General features: G+C 46.4%; 2 protein-coding genes across 9 annotated transcripts in view; both read left to right on the top strand.

The window, feature by feature from the left end:
* The window catches only part of ATF7 (activating transcription factor 7), a 95,013-nt gene extending 79,078 nt beyond the window's left edge, over positions 1–15,935 (top strand). For 5 of the 8 annotated variants that reach the window (XM_027106451.1, XM_027106452.1, XM_027106456.1 and 2 more), the window contains 3 exons: positions 1,983–2,180; positions 3,729–3,837; positions 7,330–12,673. In XM_027106451.1, the coding sequence (XP_026962252.1) occupies positions 1,983–2,180; positions 3,729–3,837; positions 7,330–7,547 (525 nt within the window). In that variant the 3' untranslated portion in view covers positions 7,548–12,673. Of the gene's footprint in view, positions 1–1,982; positions 2,181–3,728; positions 3,838–7,329; positions 13,749–13,845 lie in introns of those variants that run through there. The other 3 variants (XR_003432803.1, XR_003432802.1, XM_027106455.1) reach the window with 3 other exon arrangements.
* On the top strand, positions 15,775–16,697 carry NPFF (neuropeptide FF-amide peptide precursor). Its single transcript, XM_027106484.1, is given in 2 exon segments — positions 15,775–16,254; positions 16,367–16,697. Coding segments are annotated over 2 exon segments (546 nt in total). The 5' UTR covers positions 15,775–15,802; the 3' UTR covers positions 16,461–16,697.
* Positions 16,698–16,751: the final 54 nt, after the last annotated feature.

The following is a 16,751-nucleotide window of genomic DNA, read 5'->3' as shown; positions in this document are numbered from 1 at the left end:
CAACACAGCCAAAAAAAAAAGAAAAACAATATATTAATAAAATGTGATGTCACAGTATTAAGATGGCTCAGTAAACAAATACACACCCCCAAAAAACACTTTTTCCTCATCAATTGAATGTCTTTTATCAGGAGAAATTAAAGTCTTAAAAAAGCCAGAGGGATCCCATTTAGAAGCCCAACTCTTTTTTTCAGGGAGGCCTCAGTTTACTAATTTTCTTTGAAAACTGAATAGGCCTCAGTTTTCATATTGTCTGTACTGGTTAGGTGACAACAACCTGAGATCAGTTTCTAGAGTTACATCTTTTGCCCATCCCCTTTTCCTGATGTCACCACCTGCTTTATCAGTTACCACCACATGTCCTAACATTTAATGACCATATGCTGCCTTAAAGCTTGGCCAACAACAAAAGCTTTCATCTGAGTTTTCTTGTTGGAAGCTAAGCCTGCCCACCCTCCTGTAACCCCTTCTAATGCCAGTCCCTTCTGGAAATGGTAAAGCAGTAGTCCCCTTGCCCAAGTTGTGCTGCTTCCCCTCTTGAGGAAATGACATGACTTATTTTTTAGTTACCACTAATTCCTTTCCTTCTTATTCTTCCTGTCTTTCTCTTGGTCTGTTCTTTTACCTCCATTCCCTGCATGTCTTGTTGAGTTGTCTGTGAGAGAATAGGAACCCATCATTTCCTTTTCCCCATTCTCCTCCTAAAGCACCAATCTTTACATGTGCTCCAGTGAGCTCAGGACAAAGAGGAAATTGAAAATCACAGGAGAATTTGTGTAAACTTCCCTTAGTACAGTGAGAAGCAATGACCCCAAGGCCTGTAGCTCATTAAAATGAGTTTGAAATTTCCTCTCCACTTTTTTTCTTTTAGGAGAGAGAATATTAATCTGAATAAATAAAATGATCTCTTCATTATCTGTGTTAATGGAGAACATGATTCAGTAGGGCCTGAAGTAGAATAACATTCTGTTTTCTTATAAGCTTATGCTTATTCTCATGCAACTAATGTGAGCTCTGGCATTTGGGAACTACCAATATAGATGTTCTCTAATAGCAACAGATTCAGGAAGAATTTATTTTTGGCGTTGTTTTACATTACATAGTTTCTTTTATACAGATGGTTGACCTTTCTATATTTTAATTTTGACCGTTATTGTAAAATTGGTCTATCTTCTTTGAATACATACCAGCTAACAGAAAAGGAAGATGATACAAAAGTGCTTTAGAGACAAGAGACATCAGCCTGAAGTTTAAAAACAAAAGACAGTCTTAAATCGCCAATTTGTAAAGAGATTTAAAAATGTTTTTCTCTTTAAAAACAGAACAAACAAGGCAGGAAGCAGGGGCGTTGCTGAGGATGATTAATAACTGATTTAAATAAAAAGAATATATTGGGAGTTCCCTGGTGGCCTAGTGGTTAGGATTCTGGCCTTTCACTGCTGTGGCCCAGGTTTAATCCCTGGTCGGGGAACTGAGATCCTGCAAGCCGTGCGGTGTGGCCAAAAAAAAAGAGAATATACTAATTCATATATCTCCATGACAGTTCATATCTCACTGATAGTAAAATCGTTTCTCCTTTTCTGAAACTTGTAGCACACAGTTATTTGTATATATTGCTTGACCAGAGAGGTGATTCTCCAATTTTTTATTCCATAGTCTCCCTAAAATTTCCCCTGACACCTCCCTTGATTATAATTTCCCTGCCTACAAGATTTCCTGTTAAGAAACAAAAAGTGATCCTAGTTTCATTTTTATCTGTCTCAGAAATAATCAGAGTATGGAACTGAGAAGACTGAAAGAAAACAGGAGGCAGAATGAGGAACTACTACAGAAGAGAAGCTAAGGGACATAGTAATGAGACTCGCTGTGGTTACAGAGACTGGTATATACTTTTACCAGATCTTTGCCAGAGCTTACGTCAGGTTTAGTTTGGAAAGGACTGACATTCCCTTCAAGTAACTCCTCTTCCTTCTGGGCAACAGGTCTCACCAGCCCAACCCACTCCTAGTACTGGAGGGCGACGTCGGCGCACGGTGGATGAAGATCCAGATGAGCGGCGGCAGCGCTTTCTGGAGCGCAACCGGGCCGCAGCCTCGCGCTGCCGTCAAAAGCGGAAGCTGTGGGTGTCCTCCCTAGAGAAGAAGGCTGAGGAACTCACGTCTCAGAACATTCAGCTGAGTGTGAGTGTGTCCTGGGTGATTATTAGGATTGTTGAATCTGGAACGTGAGATTGAATCAGGAAAAAGTGGGACGATATAATAGAAGATGATAATTCTTTAAGACAGATCCAGAACATATGCCAGGGAGAATGCAGAAAGAATGTCTTAACACTCAGAGTTGAAACCTCTTCCCCGGGGACTGGAAAGGACACTTACCACTACTCCCAAATCTGCTACTAGAATGAGTCATCCATAGACCAGTTTGGATGAAGGGAATTAGATTAAGCGCCCCAGGGTGCTCTTTTTAAGTCATCAGTAGAATCTGACAGGGGTAGTGGAACACCCAAAGGGAAAGTATTTGCCCAGGTAACACAGCTTAAGAAAAGAAAGAAAAAGCCACTCAAACGCAAATAGAATGGTTATAATACAGATATTTTCATTTATTTTTGGCTGTGCTGGATCTTCTTTGCTGTGCGCGGGGCTTTCTCTAGTTGCGGCGAGCGGGAGCTACTCTAACTTGTGCGCGGGCTTCTCATTGCGGTGGCTTCTGTTGTTGCAGAGCATGGGCTCTAGGCGCACAGGCTTTAGTAGTTGCAGAATGCGGGCTCAGTAGTTGTGGCTCGCGGGCTCTAGAGTGTGGGCTCAGTAATTGTGGCGCATGGGCTTAGTTGCTCCACGGCATGTGGGATCTTCCCGTGCGGCATGTGGGATCTTCCCGGACCAGGGCTTGAACCCATGTCCCCTGCATTGGCAGGTGGATTCTTAACCACTGAACCACCAGGGAAGTCCCCAGATAATTTCTTGAATATTATTTTCCCTTCTTCTGATTATTTATTAAAATATTCCATTACAAAGGTAATATATTTATATAACATATATATAATATACACATACATACACACACAGAGGTACAGATTAAAAATAAAGTCTCTCTTCAATATGTCTTTCCTAGTCTCATTCTCTTCCTTGTAGATAAGTTTGGTGTGTACCTACCAGACATGTATGTATTTCTAATATTTTTTTCATTTATAGCTTTTGTGGGGGAGTCAGGGAGGGACTGTCTGTTGTAACATAACACAGTATCTCCTGAGATCTGGCCATGTATACAGAGGACCTACCTCGTGTTTGTAAATAGCTGTACAGTGTAGCATTCTGTAGTGTAAGTTATGTTATAAGGTATGGATACTTATAATGTTTCTAATTTTTTGCCATAACAGCAGTGCTGCAGTGTACATTGTATGCACTTGAGTAGATAGCTCTGTTAAATAGATTCCTGGAAGTTAGCTTTCTTAATCAAAGGACATATGCATTATTAATTTTGGTGTAATCGTATTTATCCTAAATAGGAGTCATTTTTCTATTTAAAATCCCTGCTATCACTGTAAGCAGCTCCTGTCATGGAATTCGTGGCTGTATTGGCCCTGGGCCATCTAAAGCCTTGCTGGGTCTTTCCCAGATTTGAGGGAGAAAATCCAGACAGCATTCTGTCCTCACTTCGGGCATAGCTACGGGGGGTTCAAGAGTGGAGCATAAATTTTCTTCATATTCTTTTCTTCCCTCCCTCCTCAGAATGAAGTCACATTACTACGCAATGAGGTGGCTCAATTGAAACAGCTGCTGTTAGCTCATAAAGACTGCCCAGTCACAGCACTACAGAAAAAGACCCAAGGCTATTTAGGTGAGTGGCTCACAACCTAAGCAAGACCAGTCAGTCAGTACGAAGCATGTAATGAGTGTCTCAACGCTTTATAATTTTATAACCCCATTCTGAATGTTCTGGGGGGCCCAGATGGACGAGTGAGCAGCCTTTGTGGAACAACCAGTCCTATCAAAAAAAATTTTTGAGAACAATATAGTTACCCTAATTATCTATTGTAGCTGGAGAAAAAGGGTAGCAATATGTATTGGGTACCTACTTTGTGTGAGGCACTCAACCATCTTCCCAGTTCTCTCATGAAATCGATATTACCTGCGTTTATACACAAGAAAACTGCACTCAGATTAGTCACTTACCTGAAGTTACACAGTTGGTGAAGTGGCAGAGCCAAGATTCACATCCAGCTCTTCTTATTCCAAAGCCACTGTCATGGCTTCAAGAGGATATAATACATTGGGGTTTGTTAAGCATTGAGATTTGGTTGGTAGATCACACATTGGGGTTTGTTAAGCATTGAGATTTGGTGGTAGATCACACATTGGGGTTTGTTAAGCATTGAGGTTTGGTGGTACATTTTATCTTTCTAATGATGGGTTCATGTTGGTTTCAGTTTGTAATCTGTGAGCACAAATAATATAGTGCTAGGAAGAGCTGGTCACAGAGTCATGCTCTGGATAAGCACAATCCTGAAATTAAAATTACTGTGAATAATTTGCTTATGGACAGTAAAAACTAATAAATCATTTTCCTTTACAAATTAAATAAATTCATAGAAATGTTGGCTATCAAATTTTGATATATTGAATTATTTTTCCACTAATGTCTTTATCATTTCAGAGATGTGTTCCCATAGAAAAAGAGTAACCACATCACCAATTTTAAACGTCTCTATTTAAATTTTAACTTTAATGTGTACTTCAGGGTACATTCATTCATTAGGCAGATATTGATTGAGCCTGTTCTGTGCCAGGCACTGTTTTACATGCTGAGGACATAATAGGGAACCAAATAGAGTAGATTAAAGTCCCTGCCCGTGAAGGGCTTATCTTTTAGTAGGTGAGACAGACAATAAACTAGATAAATAGGTACAATATATATAGTATGTTAGATAAGAATAAATGCTTGGAAGACAAAAATAAAACAAGAAAGAGGAATATGAAATGTTAGCAGCAGGGTTGAAATTTTAGACAAGACCTTAAGGAAGTGAGGGAGCTTGGCCATGCATTAATATGGGAGAAAAGTACTGCAAGCGGGAGGAATAGCAAATGCAAAGACCCGCAGTGGGAGCGTGTCCGGCACATTCTAGGAGCACCAAGGAGGCTAGTGTGGCTGGATTGGAGAGAATGGGGAATGGAGACTATTTGGAGATGAGGTAGGGGAGGGAATGGAAGCATTTTCCTTTAGGGCCTCATTGGTCATAGTGAGGACCTTAGCTTTTACTCTACTTTGGGGATCATTAGAGGGTTGTTTTCAGCAGAATAGTGACATGACTGATCTGACTTATTTTGAACAGGGTCACTCTGTTAAGAGAGTGAGGAATGCATGGGCAGAAGCAGGCAGTCCACTTAGTGGGGCTATCACAGTCATATGAGCAAGAGGTGATGGAGCTTTGGACTGGATGGCCGTAGTGAAAGTGGTGAGAAGGGATTTAATTCAGGATATATTTCGAAGATAGAGTGACAAGGTTTGATGACGGCCAGATGGGGCAGTATATGTGAGGAAAAAGAAAATCAAAAATTGCACCAAAGGTTTTGGACTGAGCGACTGCAGGAACGGAGTTGCCATTGATGGAGATAGGGGAAAGTGTAGGAAGAAATGGACTGGGTGGTATATCGGGAGCTCAGGTTTGGAAGCCTCTTAGGCTTGCAGCTGGAGCTGTCAAGCAGGCAGCTGGTTGTATGGGTCTGCAGTTCAGAGGAAAGGCTGAAGGTACAACTTGGGGAGTCAGCAGAATATGGATAGCTTTTAAAGCCATGAAACTGGATGAAATGTTATTGTCAAAGAGAGCACATAGGTAGAAAAAGAGAAGTTCCAGGACTGAGCCCTGGGTACTCCAATATTTAGAGGTCAGAGAGATGAGAAGGGACCCACAAGAGAGACTGAGAATGCGTAGCCAAGCAGGTAGGAGGAAAGCCAGCTGAGCAGCTGAGTGTGGTGTTCTGTAAGCCAAGGTAAGAAAGTGTTGCAGGAAGTTTAGTGATCAACTATTTCAGTCCTTTTGATGGGCTAAGGATGACAAGGACTGAGTATTTATCAGTGTGAAGTCTATATACAGTAAGGTTTCTATTCAGTCCCTACAAGAACTCTGACAGATAGTCAACCTTTGAAATTACTTATTTGTTATAGCAAAGATGTATTTAGTTCCTACTGTGTGGTATGGACATAGTGGTAGTTACCTGACATAAGACAAACAAGACACTCTCCTATCTCTGAGAGACTCACAGGGTTATGAGGAGATAAACATGTCCAGCCATGGGTAAGGGAAGCACAGGTATCCCAAAGAGCCCCTAGACTGGGAACTTCCTGAGGACAAGGGGCCTGTCTATTCTTTATATACCCTAGTGCCTGGCACACGGGCAATACTCAGTAAATATTTGATGAATAAATGAATGTATGCTCTGAAAGCACAAACGATGAAATAGTTAATTTCCTGAGTGTAACAAAGAAGGCTTCACAGAGGAGGTAGTATTTGAATCCTGAAAGAAGACTCAGGCATTTATCAGGAGGTCAGAAATACAACCAACTATTGAAATTTTGCCTTTATTCTACACATCTCTGTTTAAGTAGCCAGAGAGGCTATCTGATGTTCAGTGAAACTCCTTGACTGTTAAGCAAGATGGAGTTACCTTTGTATGCAGCTCAGACATTTGTGTTTAGTAATAAAAGTTACTGTCACTTTAGGTGGAGTGGCATAACTCAAAGTAAATGTGTTAAATCGTTAATGCCTAGCTAGTTAATAGTCAGGAGGGTCTGACAGACCTCTTTGTAGTTGGTTGTGTTGACTGAACCTTGGCCAAGGACTGGTCATTTGTAACATCATTTGATTGTAGCTTGATATCTATCAGGTTTACCTATGGTGCAACTACATGCTAAAGGAATATTAAAAATAATAGAATGATTGCAATGTTGGGAGCATTAATAAGAGAGGATAGCTAAAAAGAGATCTATTTTAAATCACCTTCAAAGACATGAATAAGAGGAAGTGTGTTCCAATAAGGATAATGAACTGTGCAGAGACCTAGAAGCCAGGGAGTGTAATTAACACGTTGGGGGTTTGCTTTATGGGGATAGATGGGTTAATTTTGGCCTAGCTTGCTTCTCTTCTCACAACTTCCAGTTTCCTAGCCCATTTATGGCTTAGAAGCCAAGATTCTGGGAAGTTTTCCCCCCTAAAAACATGGGCTTCATTTTCCTTTGGGCCCCTTTAGAATTATGGCAAAAGGTAGTTCTGCCTATTTCCCCATTCTGTTTTCTAACCACTTGCTCTCTGCTTTTTGCCCTCCTTCCTGGCAGAAAGCCCCAAGGAAAGCTCAGAGCCAACGGGTTCTCCAGCCCCTGTGATTCAGCACAGCTCAGCAACAGCCCCGAGCAATGGCCTCAGCGTTCGCTCTGCAGCTGAAGCTGTGGCCACCTCAGTCCTCACTCAGATGGCCAGCCAAAGGACAGAACTGAGCATGCCCATACAGTCGCATGTGATCATGACCCCACAGTCTCAGTCTGCGGGCAGATGATGCCTCCCCTGGTGGAGAGGTCCCCAGCCAGAGCTCGCCCGCCCGAGAGCCAAGAGAGATGTCATCTTATCCTCTCCCATCTGCCTTGGACATGGCAGTATGGGGGGGAAATTGTGTGTTGTGAGTAATGGTCAGATGTGGGGCTTTTCTCACATGGTCATTTACGTTGACACCTGTACTAGGAGCCTCCAAGCCCCAGAGCCACATAGATCATACCCCAAGGGGGAAGTTTCTGATGTACCCACAGCCAAAGGCCTTTCCCGATGGTCCGAACAATCATCCCTGCCCATGCACGTGTACCTGTCTCTTTTAACACTAACCCTTGTACTTCTAGGTTTCGGTTTCTCAGTTCCCTCTCTTTCCACCAAGCCATGGCTATTACCTTCTTGATTCTTAGCAGCATGCCACTTCCTACTAGGTAGAGGGAGGCTAGAGTTGATGGCATATCAATGGCTGACCCATCCCTAGCCACCCCATGGACTCAGGACTTTGTCTCCCAGTAGCTGCTTATTTATGCCTTTTTCCCCCTCCGTAAATTCTAGTTAAAACATTCACTTATGGAGAATGTAAGGTTACCTTTGATGTATGAAGTAGCAGTATTTCCCAGCTCTTCCATAAACCTTAGTCCTCCCTACTTGCCACCAAAACAAAAACAGAGAAATGAAACCTCAAACGGTCTAGTCCTTTCTCATTTATTTCCAGAGCTATTTGGGTACCTCATTTTATGTCTTGAGTTTTCCCAGTCTAGTGGTGGGGTCTTTTCCACCTCCCACTAAGCCTTGGCAACCTCATCTTGTGGCCTTATTAGATAGTGCTTGGTAGTGAAAAGGGAAAGAGCCCAGGATCTGACTGGCTGGTTCCCTTCCCATCCCCCACTCCATCCTCCTTCAGTTCTAATCATCAGGACAGGCAGGAACAATGTAGTTTAAAGCTTGTTCCATCAAGTTACTAGATTGATTCTTTTATGTTTTACAAGAGTTTACTAGCCAAAGCATACAGATTGCTTTTGGTCATCTTTCCACTCCTGCCTCTCCCTCTTCGTACCCCTGCCTGCATTCCTGCCTCTGTCTCTCTTCTATAATTAGTTCTGATGCAACCCTCTGGAAGCTGTCCTGTAGGGGATTCTTGTGCTCCCTCACCTCCCCTCGCCCCCCATCTCTCAGTCTCACACATCTGTCTTCTTTTCTGAGTGAGGGTCTGATATTCACAACTGGTCCTCACTGGATCTGCCTTCGCTCTCTTTCACTAGGCTCCAAGCCTAGCCACTAGGTCTCTCTGGTTCTGTAGCGTTTCTTTAGCTCTTTTCTTCTCTCTGCCCCCTGGATGCAATGCTTCTCCATAGTCTACGCCCCAGGACCCTGAGGCATCATAGCCGAGGTCCTGAGTGGGTTTTCTTGAGTATACGTTAGGGTGGGGGGAGGCACGGGAAGGGAAGGTGGAGCACTGATGTCAGCAGAAGAGCCCTGCTCGTTGAAGAGTCTGACCTGCCTGGGAAATTGGTGACTGTTGCTCTCAGCCATTCTTACTTTGAAAAGTTGTGTTGCAGGGGGGGAAATTCATCCCTCCTGTCCCTCTTTCTTCCCCATTCAGACTCCTCATCTTCCTTTGGCTCTGAACTATGCAATTTCTACCAAGGCCATAGGAAGCAGTCCAAAGCCAGAGGCCTGTGGATAGATAGGTCAGCTTTAATAGCCCTTCAGTATGAAGCCCTTCCAATTGTCCCAGAGCCACTTTCTGCCATCTGCCCAAGCCAATAATGTCCTTTTCTCTCTCTCTCCTACCTCCATCTTATACATGCATACAGAGTGACTGCCAGCTTCCTTTCTTATTTTATCTTCCAAAATTGGCTATCGTAGAGGAATGAGGAAATGTTCTAAGCTACGAGATTCCCATCTCCTCAGACTGATAAACTGGTGAGCCAGTTAGAGGACATGTTCTACTGCATTTGTTTTTAATTTCCCCTCCTGCTTTTCAGAGCTGGTGTTGAAGAAGCCACACCTGGTGAAGAGAAAGGAGAGAAAACATGGTTTTCTCATCCTCCCCCACCCAGGACCCAACAGGAACAGCCCCTGAGGTGACTCAGACTAGCAAATGGCACGGCAGATGGTCAGGATGCAGGTTACCACCTCCAGGGACTCCACTTGCCTTTAAAACTTCACAGCCATAACTTGTGCTCAGGACTTTTCCTTTAGATGGCTGCTCCCTGGGATTTTCTCCTGCCTTAGTTGTGTTTCATTTTTTGTTATCTTTATTTCCCACTTGTAGCCTTGCCCTAAAGCTTGACTGCGTTTATGGCTCCTAAGGAGCCTTCATAAGACCCTTGACTGTTTTTCTTCCCCCTTCAGTCATGTGTTTTTCAGTTTGTCGCTGCACACAGGCCCTGCCTCACTGCTTGGCCTTGGAGGAAGTTTGAGTCCTGCCAGTCTGTCCCTGTGTAGGATGGCTAATTTATGTAGAGGGTCTTATTTAGTTTCTTAATCCCCATGTCTAATTCTCTTGAGTCCTTATTTCATTTTCATCAGTGGGAAGTTAGTACTGGGGACCTAACCGAGAGGCATTGGCAGAACCTTAGTAGTAAAGCAGCAGTGAAATGAGGAAGGAACAACGACAGGACCTCCCCCACCCCAGACAGCTCTTCAGTTGGTCCTTAGTCTCACTAAGAAGGCAGAGCGATTGCTTGCCCTGAAGTCTCTCCTGTAGTCAAGGGGAATGACATTTACCTTGTTACTGCAGCCAGTTGTGTGGCCACTCTCCCCTGCTCCTTGCCCTCCAGACTCCTTTGGACCAGAACATCATGGAGGGTGTCACTTAGCTCTTTTTAAGGAACATGGCCTTTCTAGGGGCCTAAGGGAAGACACTTTCTAAAAGGGACTGGGAATGTGGATGCCTTAGGACTCTTCTAAGTGAACACAGGACTCAGGCCTCCCACTTCACTCCAAGGACACAGCAGCTAGAGACCCAAGGCCATAGAGAAAGGGGCCAGAGCCAGGTCTTCTGGTCCACAGACTTAATGCCCCATTGTCTTAGTATATGTGCTGCCGAAGCGGGCACTGCCCCATTGTCTTAAAAGAAAGCTTGCTTAGAGTTGAAGAGTCTGAAAGCCTCCCACACTATGAGAAAGGACTAGAAAGAGTACAGCCTCCTTTACTTCATCTTTCCCTGTTGGCCGTACACCCAAATCTGGCTTCCTTCGGCCTCTGCTCCTCTCCTTGGCCTGAAGTCCTAGACTGTGTACACTCTCGGTGGCAGTAAAAGAGGAGATGGCCTAACTGAACCTCATTTTGCTGCCTTCCCTGTGCCTGTTCCGTGGTTCCAGTTCCTTTGCTGACTTACTGCCCTCCAGCACCACCCATTCTGGTAGACAGGGTGCTTAACCCTAACCACGCCCCATCTACAGCCTGAACCACCAAGTAGACACCAAAATATTCCTCCTCTGGTTCCTAAGTCCCCCGTTTGCTCACACTGAGAGGCTCCTTTAAAGGTGCTAGCCCTAAGACAGCTCTTCCCCCCAAAGTTCCCTTTTCTTTCCTTCCCATCCCCAAATCATTATTTTTCATTAATATTGTACATTGTATACACAGGAAGGAAATGTACACTTTTTTTTTTTAATGTCATAACCAGTCTGTTTAGAATCCAGTCCTCCTAGCTGTATCACATATGCCTTTGTTGATATGCTCTTTCTGCTTTCTTTAGACTTTTGTTTGACTGGGGCGGAGGGAAGAGCAGGACAGGTGAGGATCCTAAGGCAGATTAGAGGCCCCCCATCCTACTTCAGCCTCCCACAACCCTAATCATTCCCTTCATAGTACAGACTGATTTCTGTTTCTGTTTGCACACATGCAAGTGCACACAGACATAAATCCTCACTATCCCAGGGTGGTGACCCAGCAGGGGTGAGTGTAGGTGGTTGCTAGCCAACATTCCCACCCTCCATACCAGTTCATTCGTGTGTCTTTGGGGTAAAGTTCTTCCCTGGAATGAGAAAAGGCTGGGGAGAGTAGGGCAGCTTAAGGCAGCTTACATCCTCTGTAGATGCAGGTTTGTATTGTAGGTGCTAGGGTTTCTCTTTTTAATGGGGGCTGGTAGCACAGAGCTATCTCATCAGCGTTAACTACTGGTGAGTGAGGATTTCGCTGTAAGAAATGGCTTTGAGCACTAGTTTCATTGACTTTCCCTTAGGGCAGTGGTTCTCAGAATGTAGTCCAGGACCAGCAGGACCATCATCTGGGAACTTGTTAGAAATGCACATTCAGGCCCCATCCCAGACATACTGAATCAGAAACTCGGGATGGGCTCTAACAAGCACTCAACGTGATTCTAACACACACTAAAGTTTGAGAACCATTGCCTTAGGGGCAAGCTGGGAGATTCTTACAGGGTATCAAGGATATTTTAAGTACCATCCTCTGCCTTAGCACTAGCATGTTTTTCCATTTCCTCCAGTCCCTCCCTCCACTCCCATTAAAACAACAACAATGTCACTCATCTCAAAATCTAGGTTTGTCTTCCTCTGCTTACTCCTAAAACCTGCCCTGCGTGGGTCTGGACAGGAGTTGTCCCATATCCCCTTGCAGACTGGTCACTCCACGTTCTTTGTTACAGGAAGGACCGGCTGTCCTGTTCTCCCACTCACCCCGCCCCCAACACACACCTTTCAGGCAGGGAGATGAGCCTTCAGCCCCAACAGTGGAGGCTACAGCCTCCTGACATGGTATCTGTTGAAAAGCTGTGTGTGCCTATGGTTATATCTCTGTTCATCTGTATATCTTGACATGTAGCAACACCTCTCCATGTCATCAAGGAACTTGACTCTGGGTCTGGGTTTCCCCAGTCCCCAGTGGTGGACTTTGACAGGTGGGAGGATGCAGTGCTACAGGCTGTTTTGTTATGCAACTGTCTTCTCCCTTCCCCTCCACGCACTTCAGCATGATCCCTGTGAGCAGGCTCACAGTCTCCTGGGACGGGGCTGAGGCAGAGGCTTCGCTCTCTTCTCCCTGACCGTCCCTCCTCCTTCCCCCTTGCCACATAGCAGTTATCCCCCAGCCATGCCTTCTCCCCCCTCCCTTGCCCTGACATATATTGTGCCTTATTTATGCTGCAAATATAACATTAAACTATCAAGAGAAGCACTGTTCCGTCTGATGTTTCAATACTCTGATCTACAAGTCCCATTGTCCATTCTTTCTGGGAATTCATTGGGCTTTCATGTCTGCGATCTTCACTCTCCCATTTCTTAGGACAGAAACAGCTGGCATTCTTATCCCTCCTTTTTATGCAGGGGAAGACACAGCCTAGGGGAGGTGGGTGGTTTGTATAAATTACGTAACACAACAGAAGGCTCAGATCTGTGCACTGCCCTTAGGGACGAGGGCCCTTGGCATCATGGGAGCCGTCACTAGAGAACTTGTGTGTTTTGCGTGAATGGGGCTTGGAAGGCGGTGGAAGGCAAGTGGCCTCTTAACCTTTCAGTGTTATGTCCCCCACCCCCGCAATTAAAAAATAATAAGCCCTACCCTCAAGAAGTTTCCAGCATGCCTGGGGAGTGCACTTAGACGCAGACAGAAGAAGTGCTCTATGATTCTATGAGTTCTGTGTGGGGGGGGAGGAGGGGAGTCTGGAAATGAGAGGTGGAGTTTATTTAGAAACAGGCAAGATAGTTTACAAGAAAAAAACAGGTAGTGCTCAGGAACTATGGGGAGGTGTGGGGCAGTCACTACTAATTCCTTGCATCTGTGTCTTCCTTGATACCACAGGTGAGGAGGGTGACCAGGCTAAAGAACTTGACCAGGAGATAGCTGGGTACCTCTGAGGGGTTTCCAGTAGGAGAGAGGAGATGTACATGCTGTTGTGGCTGGTGTTCGGTGTAACTGACACAGACAGGGAGCGCCAGTCTCCCCTGCGGAGCGGGAAAGGCAGTGGTGGTCTTCATGGTGGTCAGAAGCACGTGGGAGTCCAGAGAGTAGTAAAGGAAGTTGCTGAAAGCCAAGTACCGAAACCAAGATTGAGAGGTTTTGGAGGTGGGGATGAGACTGAAGGGAGGACAGTTTCCCAAGTTAAAAGAATTAACCCATTCCAACTTCTAGCCAAAGGAGAGACCCATCACCTCCATCCAGGACACGGGAAGCAGCTAGACCAGCCCCTTTCTGAATGCAGCCTCAGCTCAGATCCACTTGTAACTGGCGATCAGAGAAATCACAGAGGGTAAACATTTATTGCGTGCCTGCTGTGTGCTAGGTGGAGTGCTAGATGCTTTGCATTCATCAAGTTATTTACTGTTCACAAAACCTCTTGATAACAGGAGCAGTTACCTCATGATACTGATGATGACCCGAGGTTTAGCTTGAGACACTTGCCCAAGGCACACAGCGAAGTGCAAGAGCTGGATTAGAACGGCTCTGACCCTGGAACGGCTCTGCAGCACCCCATCTACCCTCACTCCTTGTTCCTCTGAACTTGGTCAGATAAGAATGGACAAGGACCTTGATACAGCGCAGGACCCATTTCCCACAGAAGAACCATCTCCTCGTGGACTTGATGCTCCCATGTAAGAAGTGGTGAAACTACAAGATGTAATGATGATGAATGTCAGGTTCTATGCTTGGGACCAGCGGTGAGACAAAGCTTACAAAAAGGTTCACCCTAGCTTAGGCTGCATTGATAGACGTGAGTATCAAAACCTGATCTAACCTACCTATCCTAAGTGTAAGTTGGTTTCTAGATGCCCCACTTTAAAGAAGGGGGAACGCTTCCCCTTGAACAAAGAAAGACGAAAGAAAGAAGGAAGGAAGAATGAAATCTGTCCTCAAACATGGGAAAGGCTTGTAACATGAAAGATGAGAAGTGTTCTCTGAGAGTGAGGGAAACCAGGACCCCTGGTGGAGGCCACAGGGAGATGAAAGCCAGCTCCTTGCAAGGATGATTCTGTCTGGACTGAGGAGATAGCAAGTTCCCCAGGACCCAGGAGAATCACAGCTAACGTTGTGAGGAAGCCTGCTCTATGCCAGGTCCTGTGCTGCATGGGTTACAAAAAGTATCTCAAATAATGCTCACCGTAGGAAGTGGTTCCTTTTAACGTTGCCATGTTTTAGGTGAAGAAACTTCTTACAGAGAGCTAAGCATCTTGTCGAAGTCTGATTCACAGGCCCTTTATGTCATGGCACCTCTGCGGCATCAAGAGCCACACTGGTGGGACTGCTGAGGAAGGGACTCTAGGATCAGAAGGGAAACTGTACCAGATGACTTGGAAGGAACGCTTCCTGAGAGGCAATGACTGATTTTTCCTAAGGTGGCATTCTAGGCACCTGCCCCAGTAGGTCAGAGCCAGAGCCAGGCAGAGGCTGGAGTGACTAGAGGGAGGTGGGCACCCCAGTATCCTGCCCCTGCCTTTCTGGGACTCGGTGGGGTCAGGGCCTGAGGACCTCCAGCCACCCTACCCTTCAACAAACTCTGTTCCAGAAAAAGGAAATGGCCGGGCCTGACAATGCAGAGCTGTGACCACAGGGTGGCAGCAGTGCTTCAGCTGCAGAGCACTGCTCCCTAGGCTGAAGTGAGGCAGGTCCTCAACAGTGCGAGTGAAGATGGGGGTCTGTCTACAGACATCTGAAGCAATCTCCACTTTCTGGGGGCTCTGAAACCTTTTAGTCTCCTGTATCTCACTTTTCTATCCACAGGCAAATCTCAGAGTAGTGATTCCATTTTTGATCCTCCAACAGGCACGTCCATACCCGTGGGTGTGAATGGGCTGCGTGGCCCTTCCTGCAGCCTCTCCAGTCACCAGACTGGGTCATCCTGGCTGACTCTGACCCTGGCTTCCCTCCTTCCTTCCTAGGACATAATGCCTAGCCGGACAGGACTGTCTCTATGCTTTTATTCTACAAGTTAGGAAAGAGGAGGTGATCAGTTGTTGCTCTCCAACCTGTTGAGGGATTGGGAGTTCTTGAAGGTCCCCCAGGGCCTGGCTCTGACAAAGCATCTGCAATTAATGATGCTTCTTGAGCTCTGGAGACAGGATTTATGCATCTAATAAAGTCTATAACTCCAGGCTTAGGGGCTGGGGCCGGAGGCTGAGAGCTGGAAGTCCCACGGGGGCCAGAGGAAAGCGGGGCGGGGGGGGGGGGGCGGTCCCAGACGGCTCTTCATGGAGCTGTGCATTTCCACTGCCTGCTCTAGATTCCCCCTCAGGCTGCTGTCGGGGGTGAGGAACGGGGACAGCAGGTATAAGAGGTGGGTGTGGCCAAAGGAAGGCAGATGGCAGCATGGACTCCAGACGGGCAGCAGTGCTGCTGCTGCTGTTAGTAACAGACTGGGGCCGCGCTGAAGGACCAGGGGACCGGGATGAAGGAGACCAGAGCTTCACGGTAAGTCAGCATGCCCACCCCCTTGTCACCATTTTCCTGTACCTCAGCTTGAGAATTGTACTCCAGGTTCAAATACTCCCTGGCTGCCAGGGTCACTGGGTCCTCACATCTGAGAAAATGACTCCTTAGCCTCCTACAACTTGCCCCCGGAAGCCACTCCCTTCCCCTCGTGACCTGAACGCCCAAGGCCTTAGCCCATCTTCCTTCCCGGATGCCCCTGTACCACAGGAGGAAGACCGTGGCGCTCGCCCACTGCAGGATGCCCAGACCCCCGGGGCACTCTTGCGCTCCCTGCTCCAGGCCATGCAGAGACCCAGCCGGAGTCCAGCCTTCCTGTTTCAGCCCCAGAGGTGAGTCTAAGAGGGACACGGGCAAGGCAAGGGCCAGAGTGAGAGGGGCGGGAGGGCAGCGGGGAAGGGGGGCACTGGAAGGGCCTACAGCTGAGGATGGATCTCTCCTAAGGTTTGGCAGAAACACCCGGGGCTCCTGGAGCAACGAAAGGCTGAGCTCCCCATTCTGGAGCCTGGCTGCCCCTCAGCGCTTTGGGAAGAAGTGACGTGCCATCCTTTGATGTTTGCATGCAAGGCCCACACCCGAAAGTGCCACGTGTCCCCCCAAATAAAGCTGTCTGGCTTCTGAATCAGTGTGCGTGTCTGTCTGTATGAGACAGAGGGCCAGGAGGGAGTCCCAAGACAAGAACCACAGCCCCCTCCGTCTCTGCCAAACCAAGCTCTCCAGGAACAGGCGATGGAGTTCCCAGAGGTCAGTGCACCCAACCTCCTGCCACCGGAAAGGCAAACATGGGGACCTGTGGGGAGCAAAGTGGGGAGGCACACCAGGGGAAGTG

This window comes from Aethalodelphis obliquidens, unplaced genomic scaffold, assembly GCF_003676395.1.
Source record: "Aethalodelphis obliquidens isolate GAN/ISIS:26980383/991018 unplaced genomic scaffold, ASM367639v1 scaffold8, whole genome shotgun sequence".
Taxonomy (NCBI): domain Eukaryota; kingdom Metazoa; phylum Chordata; class Mammalia; order Artiodactyla; family Delphinidae; genus Aethalodelphis; species Aethalodelphis obliquidens.
This window is presented reverse-complemented; position numbering and strand designations above follow the sequence as displayed.